At 33.8% G+C, this 18,920-nt stretch overlaps 1 protein-coding gene across 1 annotated transcript; it reads right to left on the reverse strand.

Moving 5' to 3' along the window:
* Positions 1–7,314: 7,314 nt before the first annotated feature.
* LOC124919775 (pentatricopeptide repeat-containing protein At3g63370, chloroplastic) lies at positions 7,315–10,828 on the reverse strand. The gene has a single exon (XM_047460106.1). It carries the CDS (start codon positions 10,774–10,776, stop codon positions 7,870–7,872), a length of 2,907 nt encoding a protein of 968 aa, XP_047316062.1. The 5' UTR covers positions 10,777–10,828; the 3' UTR covers positions 7,315–7,869.
* Between the last annotated feature and the right edge of the window lie 8,092 nt (positions 10,829–18,920).

An 18,920-nucleotide genomic window follows, 5' to 3' on the forward strand; every position in this document is an offset into this window, starting at 1 on the left:
TTTTTTTCCTTTCTTCCACTTTAAGTTGTAATTTTTTTTATCTTATCTTTCAATATTATAATCTCGTGAAATTTAGAATAATGATAATTTGTTTTGGATAAATAATTTTTTTTTATCTATTTTTATTCCAAATATACTCCATCTCTTAGAGCTACCAACCGGATAATACCCATAATTCGACTAGAGTTAAGTTCTTCACAACTACACTAGATCTAAATCATTTTCACTTTGTTGAAAGCTAATAACATTGTCTTATAAAAGCAACATTGTTCGTGTAAAATTAACTTGTAATATTTTTTTTCTTTATTTCAAATGATCACCTAAAAATTTAATTAAATTATAAAGTAATATCAAATAAAAAATGATTACTTACCATAAATGTGTACATGGACTACTCAATGTACAATTTTTTTTTATGTTTTCTAGAATATTTCCATCATGAGTGGTTTGCTTCAATACCATTAGTTGAAAAAAATAAATAGTTCAGTTTAAACTTAGGCCTGAAGCAGATTTGGGTTTTTCAAATAACCCAATCAAATCAATTCACTTCATTTCCTCTCTCATCATTCAAATCAATCAATTAATTCATTAACCAAAATACTAAAATACCCTATATTTTAAATTATAATTATTTATTTTATTTATATATATCAATACCCTTTAAGTATTTTTACCAAAAAACATCATCATCTCCTCAAAATCATTATCAATTATTACCAATAATCATTTTTATCTCTCTCCAGGTTATTTAAATAATCTGGACCGAAACAAACCCTTATAGTATTTTTATGAATTTAAAACGTATAAAAAAGATTTTTTAATATTTAAATTATAATTATTTGTTTATGCTCACAAATATTAATAGACCCTCCACAATATACCGCTTCTGCATTTATTGCAGAATTTGTTTCACGACTCCGTTTTGTTTTTCCACATTATTCTATGTACTTTGGATCTTTAAAATAAATTTGCATTTGATCCCATGAAAATGCTTGTGGGTCATTGGACTTTACTTTTCTAGTGTAAATGAAGTTTTAAAGTTTATCCCCCACTTTTGTATTGAAATTTTTACAAATTTTGACATCATTATCTTCATCCCACTTATGTTTATTCTGCAACAAAAAGATAGACGTAACTCTAATAAATATTTATTAATAATGTAAAGTAACTTTTAATATACCTTGAACAAATACCACCACATTCTTGTACTTCTAGTAACACTTGTTCCAATTTATGAAAGTTCAACACCAATTAACCAATTTTTTTTTGCCGTGTTATATGGGATAAAAACTGTCAAATATGTAAAATATTTATCACACACATATAATTGAATTGACTTTTAAAAAATATATTTATAAAACACTAAAAATATACACTCCAATTTATAATATTAAAATAATTGTTTTGACTTATTTTTAAATAAATAAAATCAAAATAATTAACCTCATTACCAAAAACCAATTAAAACAATTAATTAGGTCAATTATATATTGTGATAATTAAAACCTAATCAATTAAGGAAAATTGTCAAAATAATAAATATAAAATTATTTGGGATAAATGTTATACTCATTTATCTTAAAATAATTTTAGAAAAAATAAGGTATAAAAATAAATAATTTAGAATGAATTGTTGTATCCATTTCATCTCATAAAATTATTTTTTAATCCTAAAATAGGTAAAAATAAATAAAATAAATTAGAAAAATATTTTCCATATTTATTTTAATATTTCGTGTATTTAAAAAATATCAAAACTAAAGCCAAAAGATAAAAGAAAAATAAATTTCAAACAAATCTTTAAGGTTTTAAAATAAAAATAAATCAGTAATCGAGTGTAGTTAAAATTATGTTGAATGGCTACAGTCGAAACCATAATCATCATATGAGCGTCGAATTGTCATCCAACACTTCAAGCGCACACGCATAGCCCGTTGTAGCGGAAGGAGCGCGCGCCCGAGCTGTATGGGATCAACTAATGCGTACGTTAGCTTTGTCCATCCGATCGCTGACGGAATGCTGTGCCTTGATAGATCGCTAACGGAACGCCTCGCGAACGCTGGACACGCACAAAACGACATTATTTTGATCTCCGGTCTTCTTCTTCGTCCCGATGCCGGGTAGATAAAGATGTAGAATTCAACCGTTAGTCAACTATTTCGGCTCATTTAAAGCTTGAAATGATCACTCTACCATAATGATCATTTCTCCTTAATCCAAGAACAACCAAAAGACATTAATGACTTTTGACTAATTCTGGCCACTTGAAGCCTCCACTGACTTAGGGCGGCTATAAATAGACCCCCTAAGTCATTCCCAATCCAAGAAATCAACTCTCCCCCCTTCAAATTGAAGAAAATCAAAAATTCTCCATTAAAGCTTTAAGCTTTTAGATTTTTCGAATTTTCTGTTCGAGGCCTTAAAACTTGGATTTGAGCATCTCAAAAGCTTCATTAAGGATCAAGGAGTGTTCTCCAATCCTTGGTAAGGTTCCAATCACTCTCTAATTCATATTCACGGTTTGAATTTAAAATAATTATATTTCAAATTGCATAAGTTTGTATACTTGTTGTTTATGGTATTTTATGGTTGAATATTGATCCTAGGATCATATAGAAACTATCTGGATATGATAGAACCGATCAATCGAACTAAATAACAAAAATCCAAATTTGAATTTTTAAAATCTAAAAATTAGGTTTGATATTCTTGGGTTAATTATGTTGAATTACAGCCCAGAAAGCTTCTCAACATGATTATAATGATATTGTCTAATTGTTTGAATCATGTTTGATCTATCCCGATAATGTTTGATCAAAATAATTGAAAATTTTGAGTTCTCGAATTGGTTCAAACAAGCAGTTAGTGTTCTTATTTTAATATCAATCAAGTATATGTAGTATAAGAGAGTTATTGGATAGCTCCTTACACTTCAAAACAACCTTAAAATTAAAAACCCGATTTTTGATAACAAACTGTTTTGAACAAATTAATCATCATCTAGGTCGATTGATATCTTGAGATGATGATCAATATATTTATGGAAAATTTATGAAGCTACCCAAACTCTTGAATCAAAGAATTCAAGCTAAAAAAATGAACTTTAAAAAATGAACCTTTTTGTTCTTGAGGACCGAGGCTTGTTAGCCTAGGACCGAGAATTTCAACAGGACCAAGAGGTCCTACCAATGTTCTTGAGTTAGGATCGAGAAATCCGACTGAGAATTTTCACATAGGACCGAAAAATCTGACCTAAGATCGAGGATTCTAAATGCGGGACCGAGACTCCTGAACCTTAGGACCAAGATGTCTGACTTTGGGACCGAGAATCCCAAACTTGTGACCGAGAGCTCCTAAACCCATGACCGATGACTTATCCCAAAACTAGTCTAGGATCGAGAGGTTTATACTCCTCAATCGAGGGACTTAGCCTTAGACTAACCTAGGACCGATGGGTTTATACACCTAGACCGGTAATCTCAGCCAAGTACCGAGATTCCTTACCACCTAGACCGAGGGTCTCTGGAGCCCGACCGATAAAAACGGACCCAGGCTTAGAACTCTTGTCCTAATGTTTGTTTGGTTTCACTTTTTAAAATCTAAAATTATGTTTGTAATTTTGGACCTCTAAACCATTTTCTAAAAATCCATATCTAATGTGAAGGACGCATTACAAGAGAGTTATTAAACAAAGGGTTGTTGTATAGTAGTTCTCGTGTGATACTTGTTTCACATTAGAGCTATCGTATGATACTCGCTTTACACGAGAGTTGTTGTACATCAGTTCTAATGTGAAGCGAACATCACACGAGATCGTGAATGATCTAGAGAGAGAATTCGTAAATCACAATAAAATAGTGAAATTAGAAGAGATGAGGACCGATGATGTGAAACGATTATGAGAAATGATGTGACAAAGCGGGATACGATTAGAGTTACAAACGGAACGGGGAACAAAACGAATCGGACTTGATTTCAGTTTATTTATTTATTTTTAAAATCAACACATTTTTAATAATATAATATTCTGCTTCATTTTGATTAATTGGCAACGGAGGACACATGAATTTAGTAAAAAAAAATCGGAATTGATGTTGTACAACCCCTCAATTCAAAGTAACATAAACAAAACCAAAAATACAAATTTAATCTTATATATATTTAATTTATTAAAGCTACAATAACTGACACTGATATACCTTATTTCAACTTAATATATATTTAAAAATAAGTTTAGATATTTTTAAACTCTAAAAATGTAATATTCTGTATTAATTAACTAACAAATTTTGTGGAAAAAAATTGTCTAATTTAAAAAACCCTCTACCGAAACAAGATCCAAATGTAAATTATTTTTGCTTACTTGAGCAAAAAATACACTAATTAGCTCAACAAGTTGTTCAACCAAGAAGATTTTTCTACTAGAAACCCATATATACATCTTCATGAGGAAAAGTGTGGCTCTGATTTAATTTTATATGAAAAAATTTAAATGTATATCCCTTAAACTAGTTCACACAAACAAGAAGTGCCACAATTTCTCATGTTACAATTTAGTGAATCTCTCAAATTTAATCATCTGAGCAATTTTTGATATCTTGAAACATCTAACGTGATTGTGTAGAAGTTTGTCAATAGTTCTTTTGAATATAAATGTTTTGGTAATATAAAACCTACTTCAAATTGATCTTGAACGATATAACAATCAATGTCTAAATATTTTGTCCTTTCATGAATTTTATTTTTGATATAATTGACGGTCTTATTGTCGCACCAAAATAAAATAGGTAGTGACGTCTTGTGCATTAAGTCCTTCAAAATATATGGTATCCATTAGTTCTTGCAAACCGTTGTCGTCATACTTCTGTATTCAACTTGCGCCGAATATCTAGATACGGTCCAAGATACAAGTGGTGTTCCTAGCTTCACGCAAAACTCCATAATAGATCTTTTACTCTCTTTACATGTTGTCAAATCCTTATCTAAATATTATTAAGTTGAATTTTGTTGTTTGAAAAGTAAAACAATTCCGTAGTCTTACTTTTTCTTTTTTATGTCTAACATATCTAAACATTTAATCATTGATGCCTTAGTTGGTTTAAGCCTTGGTAATTCAGTTTCATTTAGAATATCTAGAACATATTTTCTTTGGTTTATAAATATCCAACAATGATATGAATATATTTTTAAACCTAAAAGTATTTAAGTTCATCCATATCTTTTATTGAAAACAGTTTATCTAGATATCTTTTAACTTTGTTTATTTCATTAATATTATCTCCAATAACTAAGACATCGTCTACATAAATCAACAAAGATGTAAAATTAGAGGATTTGTTTCTAATAAAAAAAAAAAAGACAAGTATCATGCATTGATTATTTAAAACTATGATCAACAAGACATTTAAAACAAAATTATATTAAAAAAATATATTTCACTTTCTGGGTCTTTTTTAAGCTATATAAACTTTTTGTTTTATAATTTACAAAAATGACTAAATTTGGCCACATCAAACCATCCGGAGGTAACGTGTAAATTTATTCGTCCAACTTACCATGCAATAATGCATTATTTACTTCAAAATGATATAAATATCATTTGCTAGAAATATCTAAAGATAATAACATGCAGTCAATACATTCTATTTGGTTGTAGCTCTTTGCAATAAGTCTGGTGATCTTTCTTTTATATATGGTTCCATCTGCTTTTAACTTTTGTATTGAATACTCATTTTGATTCAGTCGTCTTATTTTCGTTCGGTAGTTCATAAAGTCCAAGTCTTATATTCCTTTAGAGTCTTTAACTTTTTATTCGTTGCGTTTTTCATTTGTTATCCTTTTATGTTTTTTCATAGAATTGTGGTTCTTGTTTCGGATTAATATTGATCCAAAAAAAACATTGTATGCACAATCTGGACATTTTATCTCAAAAGGAAAAATTGAAAATTTGTATTTTGAAGTCATTTTCTTTTCAAAATTCTCTAAACAGACTTAATCATTTAATCAAACTCAGAACTTTCTCACTTGACGGGCTCGAACCCAGAATCTCAGGGAGGCTGAGAATATTTGTCTCTTGTTGCCGCTAAATAAGGAGAAAATTTTTTCCTTCATTTTATGTTTGATGTATTTATGTTTCTGTCTCATTTTCAAAAAAAATTTCAAACGCTTATGATATTTCAACCCTTTCTGGAATAGGCGGAATATTCTCACGAAAAAATAGACATTTCATTTAAAAACTCTTTAAGAATATGCATGTGTTTCTTCATTTTGTTTCAAATCTATCTCATTTGTCTCAAATGAAAAAACATTCTCATGAAAAATATCTCTTTAATGACATTTTTGACAAACTGTTTTGTTAGGTAAGAAGTGTATTGTCATATGTTGATTATCAAGATAGTAATTTGAGGAAAAATAAATATGAAAAGAGTAAGTTTAATTCTCTCAGCGACAAGAACAATGGCTTCAAAGTGTACAAGTAGAGAAATCAATGCATGATCGGGAGGAGTAGGATGATGACTTGGCCAGTGACGATCGATGTTGAATGGATGTTGTTTACACCATAATAAAGATCAAGAAGGTGGCAGACAGAGGACTTCATCAAGAATCCATCGTCATTCTAGGAGGGCATTAACATATTTTGAGAAAATTCTACAATTAGCTTTGTAATAGAGAAATCAAAATGGCACAAATGGTGTGGTTGATCCTCATGAAATGGTTATCAAATCCCAAGCTGAGGGATCTTGATTGCAATTTTGGGAATCATTTGCTTTCTTTTTTATTTGTTTGAGTTCTTTTTATGCCCCCAATCACATTTGATTAATTCATAGCAAAGCTTTTCTAAAAAAAAAATAGATAAACAAAAATCATGGCAAAGCATCCCTGATTTGTACTTACTATTTTATTGTTACCACAGCCTTTGCATGAATTATTTAATTTCTCCAATATGCCCTTTGTGTGTCCTAGGCGTCAGCCGAGCTCGCTTTATGGGTTGGGCAACTCAAAAACACTCGTCCACAAGTGTTGGAATTTGTCGACGTCCACAAAGAAACAAAGATCTCAATCTGCCCTTTGTTTGTTTGAATCTTTATCTCGCAAAATCAAACAAATCAGCGATCTTCAATCTTTGGTAGTCCGATCTGGAAAATATATTCTCCAAAAAATAAAAAAAAATCCCAACAAAATAGCTCAAACATACCAGAAATATCAACAACATCTTGGTAAATCAAGATGACACATTAATAAATTGAATATACCAGTGTTGCCAAACTTTTCTTGAAACTTTGCATAGAATCCACCAAATATACAATAACATCCTAAAAGAGAAGAAAACATGATTATCTCAAATATATGCTTCAAGCTGAAGTATTGATAACAAATTTTCCACAATAGTTTCATCACACATTATACAAGAATACACAAATTTTCTTGAAAGGCTTCACTTGAAAATATCATTTCATCTTGTTTTCTCATTTGGTTGTGAATTCAGATGAGAATTCATTAGGTAATCCTCAGTCCAGAGGCGAATTCCAATTGGGGCCACACCAAATGTATCTAAATCTGTATCCAGAAAATTAATCGGCGAGATTTCTCAACCATATCTTGAGCATCTTGGAGTACTTTAATCAGTTCCTAAGATCATTCCATTAATAGACCATAAAAGGGTCTACCAATGGAAAGAGTTAAAAACAGGATAGTTATTCATCTTAAAGGCAATTCTTCTAAACCATGGAAGTCATGCTCAGAATATCACTCAGATCAAAGGATGTAACTTTCAGTATTTGAAGCAGTTAACAATCCAAGAATAATTTAACTACCAACTGTTTTCTCTTTTCGCATTTTTCAATCTTCGAGATCCGCATGTTTGATCCATCACCAGAAATCTCCACAAGAACAGGTTCCATTCTTAAAGTGGTGGAATCTGTTTCCATCTCTCACGACAATATCACGTCTAAATAACTTCGAAACTAACTTGGTGAAGGTGTGGCAATCCCCACATACTCGAAGATTCTTCGAAACCCTTATAGGCATTCCATCTGCTATATTCAACAAACCAAACGCAATCGCCAGCCTTTCGCTGTGCTGATGAATCATCTTCCTCTTCTCGCTTTCTCCCACGTCGTGCAACACAAATTTCGTTTCAGCAACATAGCCTCCTTTCTTTTCCAACATCTCTGTAATTTTCGCTAATTCTCGATAAATCTCATCAGATTGCGGGTGAGATCTGTCTCTCGAAATAAACGTATGAATCTTATTACCAATTTCAATCCAACTACAAGCAGGTTCTTTCTTCAACCCTTTCATCTTCATTCTCATTCGAATTTCCTCAACATCGTCCCATCTTCCAAACGAGGCAAGAACATTCGAGACAAGCACGTAATTGCTGGGATTGTTAGGATCCAATTCTAGAAGCTTTTGGGCTGCAATTTCTCCTATGCTCTCATTCGAGTGAACTCGGCTTGCACCGAGAATAGCACTCCAGACCGCAGCAATAGGTTCTGTCCGCATTTCCTTTACAAAATCTAAGGCTTCTTCCAATCGGTTTGCACGACAAAGAATATCAACTAAGCAAACGTAATGTTCGGGCCAGGGATCTAATCCATATTTACGTTGCATTATATCAAACCACTTTTTACCTTCGTCCACAAGACCTGCATGGCTGCAAGCATAAAGAAGTGCCAAAAACGTAATATGGTCTGGAACGACATTTTTGTCGTTATCATCTATCTGTTTGAACAAATCAATGGCTGCTTGGGCATTCCCATGCATACCATAAGCATTGATCATGCTCGTCCAAAGGATTAGATCTTTCCTTACAGTGGATCTAAATACACGGTTAGAGTTCCCTATATCGCCACAGGAAGCATACATTTCGACAAGAGAACTCGCGACAGAATCCTCAACAACGAAACCTTTTCGGAATAAGAACGCGTGAATCTCTTTCCCTTTCTTTAACGAAGATAAACTTGAAACCGATGATAAAGCACTAACTATCGCAATGGAGTCCATTTCCATTTTGGATTCTACTAAAGAGAAGAAAATTCCAAGTGCATCATTCGCAAGCCCGTTATGGTAATAACAAGACATCATGCTCGTCCAAGACACGACATCCAAGACTTCGATCGTATTAAAAATGCGAGAAGCGTATTCTACATTTCCACACGCTCCATAAGCATCCAGTATTGTATTCTGTAGAACATGGTCGAAAATCTCATGCTTAATAACACAACCATGAACTTCTTTTACAAGCGAACTACATTTTAAACCACTACAAGCCTGTAGAACGCTCCCAATCATCAACTCATCCACAAAAATTTCTCTTGTCTGTACTAAACGAAATAACTGCAATGCCTGCAAGTAAGATTTATTCTGGACATGCCCAGAAATAATTGTTGTCCATGAAATTAAATCTTTATAAAGCATCCTATTGAATACAGAATCCATATAATCTGAATTTGAACATTTCGCGTACATATCTAGTAGTGTGTTACCGACCTGTAAATCATGATCTAACCCGTTTTTTATTGCGTAAACATGAATTTCCATCCCATACCTCAGATTTCCCATTCTGGCAGATGCTGCAGCCATATTTACAACCGAACCCTGGTCTGGTTTCTGGCCAGCAATCTGCATCTCATGCCAAAACTGTAAAGCTTCGCTGTAGAGACCGTTTTGAACAAAACCCGAAAGCATCGCATTCCAAGATATCATATCCCGTTCATCCATCACCTTAAAAACCGTAGCAGCCTTACTAATTTGACCCAACCTGGCATACATGACCATCAGAGCATTGGACACAAACAGATCATGATTAAGATTTGATTTGATAACAGATGCATGGAGCTGCATTCCAAGTTCATCAAATGAGGAACCAGAGCAGGATTGAAGGGCAGCAACATAAGTATATGTGCTGAGGGAATGACCTAGGCTCAGCATTTCTATGAAAAGCTTCAATGCTTCGTTAGGATGCCCATTAGCTGAATAAGATGAAATCAATGAGTTCCATGATACAACATCTTCTCTTGCAATGGTATTACTAAAAATCAGCATTGCTGAATCGAGACGATCACACTTTGCATACATATCCACTAATGAATTCATCACAATCACATTAGAGGCATGCCCAAGTTTAATGGAAAGACCATGAATTTCAGCTCCAGAGTGTATATCACTAAGCAACCCACAAGCTTTAATTACACAAGGAAAAGTGTGAGCATCGAGAGAAATCCCAGAAACCCGCATTTCTCTGTATAATTCTATAGATCTAAATGGTTTAAAATTTGTTGTATAACCACCAATAATGGCATTCCATGAAAATACAGTTCTTTCTGGCATTCTATCAAACACCTTCTCTGCATTCAAAATAGACCCGCACTTTCCATACATAAAGACAAGTTTGGTACACAGAAATACCGTGTCACACGAAGTATTCAATTTCACTACTTGGGCATGAATCTGTTGACCCAGTGATAAGCATCCCTCTCTGATACATAGATGAAGAAGTGATGCATAAAACTCGTCCAAGCAAAAGTGGGAAGGCGTTTGTTGAGTGAGGAAGTCACTTAAACTTGAAAAGGCATCTTCTAGTTCTCCCTCCTGTCGGCTGCAGCTGCTGAACTCTTTCAAGGAGAGAGGGATGATATGATTTTGAGTGAATTTTGACAGATGAGGTTGTGGGTTTACGATGGTATTCTTCTTTCTCTTCTTCAAATTCAAATTCAAGGGTGCAGCGATGGATGGCAAAGGATTGAGAACGAAACGTTGAACTGATGCAGCCATTTTGGCGCAGGTAAATGAAAACTATTGATAATTGAAATTACATTGGCTCAAAGTATATCACTAAGATTCTACAGTTGCATTTGTAGCTCATATTCTTCATTATTTCGAAAATTAAACATTTTAGATATTTTATTTTACAGTTTCGGAGTTTAGTTATTTAAAAAAAATGAGTTTTTAAGTTTATTTCTTTGTGCCCGTTATAATAATTATATTTATCTTAAATTTTTATTTTTATAAAAATAATAATTAACGATTTATTAAATTGTTAATTAGTTAGTAACTAAAACTAGTTGTAAAGTAATTAGTTAGCTTTGTTAATTAGTTAATATTGAAACTATATATACGAGGGAACAATATAACTTTTTTAATATAATTTCAGTTTACACTTTTTTTTTAAGATTTTAACATGGTATCAGAGTTTTAAGGTTAAGAATTTTGAAGAGTTTTTGCTGCCTTTACGGGTGGCCCGGTGCAGCCACTAGTGGAGGGTTTTATTGTATTATTACTATTGAAGAAGATTAACCTCCTTCAGAAGTTACTGAAGGAGGTTTCCATAATATAGTTTCTTCTTCTCATCGTAGGGGAAGAAAGCAAGATCATTGTTGTTCTTGAGTGCCTTTGAGGCATTTCGCTACTCAAAAGAGAGAATTCTTTGATAAGGATAGCTCGAGAATACCCAGTTCAGATCTGAATACCACATTCAAAATAGCTCATGTAGAATCGAAGTCCTTCACGATCGTTTGTTCTAGGAGAAGACGATCGTTCGTCAGTTTGGCGCTTGTTTTAAGAAGACGATTGCTCGTTGTTTGTACCAGTATAAGACGATTGCAACGAGGGTTTCTTCCATCCAAGAAAACGATTACAACCAAGGCTTCTTCAATTCAAGAAGAAATTTGAAGCGTCTGAGGAACTAGAGTCCTCTAGGCATCTCTCTATCTCTTCTTGACACAGTAGCACGAGAGAAATTATTATTTGGATACCTGGTAGAGCTAAAAACGACGGATCAAATCTGATACTAGCGTAGAGGAAAAAATGTGTATTTGATTTGCAGATTTCCTCTAGACTCTGAAGAATTACTGGTGTTGATTGATCATGGAGACAAAGTTTATGTCTCTTGCCTACTTAAGGAGCAGCAAGGGTGGCGACTATGGAGATCTTACGTCCAGGCCGCGTTACCCGTCCATGGCGAAGTATCCCAAGGGAGTTTCTTCCGACGAGGAGAAGAACATCGAAAGATCGGAGGCTAAGGCTGTATTTTCAGTCGTCGCTCGTCGGATGAGTTGCTCGGTCTACGCGGGATCTGTTGAGAAAGTCGTCAAGCGCCTCCCAAAGATCAGGGAAGCGATTGTGGACGTTCTGAATAATAGAACTCATGTCATGTTTTATCCTAACTTTGTAAACGCGGATACAATCCGTGAGACAATCGAGGATGTTGGATTCAAGCAACGTTGATAGTAGATGAGACGACCGATAATTCAATTGAGCATGACCGCTGGACCAGGCTGAAATAGGACGGTTGAAAATGAAAGAATGCTAAACTGGCTTATTTGAAAAATATTTGCGGAGGCAAGGACGATTTTGTCGAATCAAAATGAGATTTTGAAGTTCTTGAAGCCGTGAGAAAGATTAGCTTGCAATTTCCGAAAGAAATGAGTTTGTCGACATGATTTGTCAATACAAAAAAAAATGTTAGATTGACTTTTTTTGAAAAAAAAATCTAAAACTGCAAAGGTTGAAAGTTGGCAACTAATGAAGAAAAAACCATTCATGATGATTGTTGTGGATTGGAATAACGAAGATTGAGTTATCTATATAGGGTAGTTCGAAAAAAATGGAACTTGCTGAATTGAGCTTGCTCGCTGTATATATTGGGTAGCTGAATAAAAAATGAAGTTTGCTGAATTGGGCTTGCTGAAGACGACGACTGCATTATCGTATTATGATGTTTCATCAATTTGTTTTGTCAAGGTGAAACTTTGTTTCTACTACGTTTCTCCTTGAGGGAGGATGTAAAAATAATAATTAACTGTTTATTAAAACGTTAATTAGTTAGTAACTAAAACTACTAATTAGTTGTAAAAGTGATTAGTTAGTTTTTTAATTAGTTAGTATTAAAACTCCTATATGAGGGAGATATGTAATTGTTTGAACAACTTTCTTAATACAATTTCAATTTACACTTCTTCTTTCCGATTTTAACACATTTTGACTATTTATTTTTAAATTTTATTCAAAACCAAATCATAAAAATATTGAATTTTAATAGATAGTATTTGACTTTTTATCTAAAAAAATCAATTAATCAAGTTAATTTTCAGATAAATCTCATCAAAATTTAATTAGTTTTTTAGAGTTGTAAAGACTATTTTGTGCTTACAAATTCCAAGTAAAATATTTATAAAAGAATCAAATTGGTCCTTCAAAAATATTAATTATTTAAATATATTTTTTATTTTTTATTTTGAATTATTTTAAAATCATTTAAAGCTTCAAAAGTAGGGATGGCAATGGGGCGGGGAATGCAATTACCATTCCCGCCCCGTTTTAATTTCGAAAATTTTTTTAATACCATCCCCGCCCCGTTCAATTTTTTTCGGTTTCGGGGAATCCCGCAGGACACCGTTAACAATTTTTATTTAAAAAAAATAAATAAAAATTATACAATAAAATTATATAACGAATTTTTTAATATAATATATATTGTAATATATTAAAATTTTATATTATTATAAAGAATAATTTTAATACTCTTATAAAATATAGTAAATAAATAAATATATGGGTGATTTAATATATTTAATTATGTTTATGGTATTCAGAGCAGAATCGGGGTGAAAACGGGGTGAAATCGGGGCGGGGCGGGGGACACAAATACCATTCCCGCTACATCCTCGTTCGGTTTCGGAGAAAAACCGTCCCAAACAGGGCAATTCGGTTCGATTTTCGCGGGACGGTTTCAAATTATCATCTTTATTCAAAAGGATAAAAATATTAAAAATATATATATATATATATATATATATATATATATATATATATATATATATATATATATATATATATATATATATATATATATATATATATATATATATATATATATATGGGCAACGCAATCAAGCCCTAAGCCTGTTTGGATTAGGCGGGTAACTAATCAGGCTTCTAGGTGGATTTATCCAGATCAACTACTAATTAAAAGTATTCAACATGGTGGTCTACTTTTAGTTGGGTTAACGATTTGGTTGATGCATAGACGAAACATGCGAGCGTAGAGGAACAATGCTCAGTTTGGATGGTAGAGGTCATTTTCAACTTCCAAATTTTCATATTTTTATAATCTTTTTTAAAGTTTTTAAATTTAAAACTGTTACATTGTTCTGAAAACCGTTTTGGTTATCCACCTGATTTTTGGGCGAACTTCGGTCTGGTTCAATCGAGTTGGACCGAATTTTAATTTTTAAAAAAAAAATAAATTAAATATATTAGTAATTAAATTGTATATATAATGAGTTAGACTTATACAAAAAATAATTAAATAAATGCTAGTTAAACTCAATATTTTTTCAAATAAATTAATATCATACAAAATATCAATAATTTTGTACAATCAAAACAACAATCACACCAAATATATTTATAATAAGTCAATAACATTAATAACAACATCATTGTCAACGTCTAATGTTTCAATTCAAATATAAAATCTAACAACCACAATATTGAATATTCAAATTATATTGTTCTTTTCATAACAATGGTTGTGTTTAGTCAATTTTTATTCTCCAACAGAAATCATCGGACTATCATTTTTACATAATATTTAACAATATTATTACTAAGCTAATATTTTACATTGAAGAACATCTCAATATCACAAATTCACAATATAAAAAATATTACAAACTTGTAGCTAAAAGTGAATTTATTCCTACATTTTTATTTTGTTCTTCAGCACAAACGAGTGCTTCCTCTAGCCAATTCATTTATATTAGTATATTTCTGGTTCTTGCTCAATGATCCAAAAATTCGTCTTATCAATGAATTCATAATAAATAGGATCATATGATTGTCTTGCATGTTTGCACCTTATTTCGATCACCAAACTTCCTTTTCTTACCTTAAGTCGTTCTTAATAACCTTTCCACCATTAACATATTTCAGTTATGTTATTTTTGAAGTTAATAAAGGTTTAACTTGATAAATTTGTTTAGAGAATAAGAACTGTTAGGATCGATGTTGACAATAGAGACGGAGATCTGACTATTGTTAACAACTTATGACTTTCAATTCGATTTTAACTCTGTTAGAAGTTAAAATTTGTTTCTATTTTTCGCAAATCTTCATAAACTCTTGAACAGGTTCAAGTGCGAAACCGTTTGTTGGATTTGAAGCTTCAGATGAATGAGTGACAATGACAAAAAGTAAAGAATACAGAGAGTTTTATGGATGTTCGGAGATAAAACTCCTACATCACCCCTTCTTCCTCAACAAGAAAGATATTCACTAGAAGACTTTGATCGGTATAGAACACACTACACAAACCCAGTCAGAAACCACATGACTTAACAACTGCCTACTTCTGAACTTCTAGCTAACTCTCTGTTGAACAGAACACCTTCTATTCAACTTACAACATTGAGATTTCACACAGAAAGAACAGTTAATGAATTACAAAATATTCTCTGGACAATGTATACACAACGCTTTAGATAGAGAATAGGACTTGATAGTAGTGAGCAAATTCAACAAGTTAGCAAGAATGACTAAGAGATGGTAAGTTGGTAATCGGTAGTTCGTCCGTTGTTCTTGGCTTCTATTTATAGTTGAAGTGCACCAACAATCAAAGCTTTTTTGAGGACACATGTCCTCTTTTTGTTGGATGACCGCCAATAGTATAAAGGTACATTAAACTAAGCATTGGGATCGTGATTGTACCAGATAGGTAGTGCGTCGAATATCCTCTAATATACTGTTGTACTAGAACAAACAACGCATTGTGGGAAATTTGAATATTGGAGTACGTGGAAGTTGTTCATTCGTTGTTGGAGTTGAGTTATCAGGCTGTTGAAAACGATAACTACAGATGAGCTAAGTGAGTACGTAGTTAGACGCTCTTTCAGACGTCTGGTCAAGCTAGATGACGTCTGCTCACACTCCTTCATTAGACCACGTCTAAAGGAGTTAGACCGCGTCTAACTACGCTTCCCTTTAGACCATGTCTAAGAAGGAGTTAGACAACGTCTAACCGCGCTTCCCTTTAGACCACGTCTAAAGGAGTTACACCGCGTCTAACTACGCTTCCTTTTAGACCGCGTTTAAGGAGTTAGACGATGTCTAACTATGCTTCCTCTTCAGACCGTGTCTAAAGAAGGTAGACGACGTTTAATCAAGTACTCCTTAGACCACGTCTAAAGGAGTTAGATGACGTCCGAATAGACAGTCTTCTTTAGATTTATGCCTGCACAATGAAAAATAACCCAACTTAGTTTTGTTCAAATCATATCATCAAAATTATGTTGTGCATATTTTTTACGTTAATTAATTATTTCTTTCTTAATTAATTATTTCTTTTCATTATTTAATTTAACCCAACAATTTCCCCCTTTTTGATGATATTAAAACTAAGTTAGAACTATCGAGTTAAGAGTACAAATTTAATTTATAATATGAATTTAAAAATTATCCAATGTATTTAAACAGAATTAAAAATACATAACATAAGATGATAGATTTAAGGTTCTTCCCTTTTAACTCTTGGAGTAACGTCTTGATGACCATTTTCCTCAAACATAAGATTTTCCAGTCGACCTCCTCTTCGACCACCACTGCTGCCTTTATCTCCTCCACGGCCATTTCCATGACCTCCTCGACCAGCTTAGAAGCTAGTAGGATTTCTTTTGGATTGAGTGCCATGAGAGCTTGACCTCCCTCTACTGCTACCTTCCCCCTTTTTAACAACATCAGTAGTTGCCTTAGCGGCCCAGCAACAACATCCTCTTCAGCCTAGAGGCACTGAGCGACTATGTCAGCAACTTCTAAATGTTCAGCTTCCACAGCCTGAAGAGATTTGGCTATCTCCGTGACTTGATGAGTGAGGGACACCAACGCAGATCTTGTTTCATTGTGACGTTCAAGATTCCGAGACTCGTTTTTGACAGAAGTCTCATTGATATGAGTGAAGATGAATTTCTGCATTCTTCCAACCTGAGTATGAAGATTCTTAACATCTTTAGCAGTATCCATTAGATCTTTATTGGTGCTCTTTTGGGCATTGGCTAAGGCAATACACGCCTTGGCGTTCGTAGCATTTGCCTTGGAGTTTGAAACATTTTCTTTGGCGTTCGCAACATTAGTCTTCTTAATATTCTCCATTCTTGAACCCAAAGACTGAACACTTTGTTGAATAGTGGACAGAGAGTCCAGAATAAGCTTCTATAAGTTCATGACTCTTGGAGATGCTTCCTTAGAGGATGAATGGGCAGAAGATTGAAGATGTGACCTAGTAGGAATCGAGCTGATAAGATTAGCATGAAAGCTTACTTGCATTGAGTGCTCTAGTTTGTTTTCTTTGGCAGGTGCTCTAGTTTGTTTTCATCATTACCTTAGAGTCCTCTCGATCTTCTTGGATTTCACCACATAACTCCAAAACATAACCTGATATATCTTCAGAACAAACACGATGATTAGGGAGGGAGGTTGATTTGGATTGGATGGGAGATGGACGTTTTAACATTGGAGGGGAGGGGAACCTTTCTTCGGGTATCTTCTCTTCGGATGAAAAGGAAGATTTAGCAGCTTCGGCTTCAGACGCCCATTGGGAACGAACACATTCTCCCTCAACAGATGGGATCTACTTTTGTTTAGACAGCTTAGAGAGTTCCCCCTCAACGGATGGCGTTTGTTCTGGGTCAGACGACTTTGAGAGTTCCTTCTCAACTGATGGAGTTGACCTCTATTCAGATGACTTTGAGGGTTCCCCCTTAACAAATGGCAACTTCCTTTGTTCAGATGTTAGGGGAACTTCGGACGTCTCTATCTGAATGGACGGCGTCTGCTCAACTTCAGGAGCAACAACCTCCTCCTCTTCAACGAGAGGAATTTCTTGGTGAACTTCAGACGTGAAGGACGTCTGCTTAATGTGATGACATTCAAATAACCTCCTTTATTCAATAGATGATATTTTCTGTTTGACGAGATGAATAATTGCCTGCTCTTCATCTCCCAAGAGCATCTTCTCAACTCTGAAAATTTGACGAGGATTTCCTTGAGGAGATAGCATGTCATTATTGGATATCATTTCCTAATCGTTGTCTAAGTAGTTGAGATCTGTACGCGATGGTTTAATCCGAATACCAATTGATTTAGATGACTCCGTGCAGTGAATGAATCGGTTGGCAGTGGAGCAATATGACTCCATGAGTAAGCAAATGCGATTTAGAATCTTCGCGTCCACTTGAGCCGTCTTGTCAAAGGAGTTGAATTTTGCTTTCCATTGACAGTAACATGGATAAAGTACTTTCCCTGTCGATTTTCCACGAGAAGCTCTCTTCGCTTAGAAGCTTCATGGACATTCTTCGTTTTCGTCCATGAGAAGATAGACTTCTCCGTTTCAAACATTTCCTTCCACTCCTTCTCTATATTCTTACTAGTTATCATCTCAACGAATGGATAGTGGAGTCTGTGGCTCATCCGCGTATCGAAAGATTCGATTCTTTCAGTTTCTTTCACTTCAACCTCTTCCATGATAAGGTCGGTCATTTGATCAGTTACGGTGTGTGTTCAAGAGCAAACATAGCCACATCCTTTCCTTTCCTTTGAACTTCGACAGGTTTAGGGGTTAGAACTAGTTCTCTAATCATAATGCCTCACACTACTCTGAGTAGAACTGAGTAGAACGAATGGAGACATGTTCTTAGCAAGAACATTCTATTGAATAGCAGCGGTAGAGGCAGCAATCGTCTAGACGGGGGCTTCTTGATTAATAACAACAGAAGCAACAGTAGGCACAACCTCCTACTCTACTTCAGGAACACCAACTTCAATAATGTTAACAGCTTTGGCAGCTACTGGTTCAGTAGAGAAGATATGTGTGTCTTCCCCCTGAATATTTTCAATAGGTTGACCATCTATCTCAACAGTTGGTC

The sequence above is a fragment of the Impatiens glandulifera genome, chromosome 1, assembly GCF_907164915.1.
Source record: "Impatiens glandulifera chromosome 1, dImpGla2.1, whole genome shotgun sequence".
NCBI classification, from domain to species: domain Eukaryota; kingdom Viridiplantae; phylum Streptophyta; class Magnoliopsida; order Ericales; family Balsaminaceae; genus Impatiens; species Impatiens glandulifera.

Coding starts and splice junctions, on each gene's coding strand:
- LOC124919775 (XM_047460106.1), bottom strand. CDS start 10,776: ATGGCTGCATCAGTTCAACGTTTCGTTCTCAATCCTTTGCCATCCATC.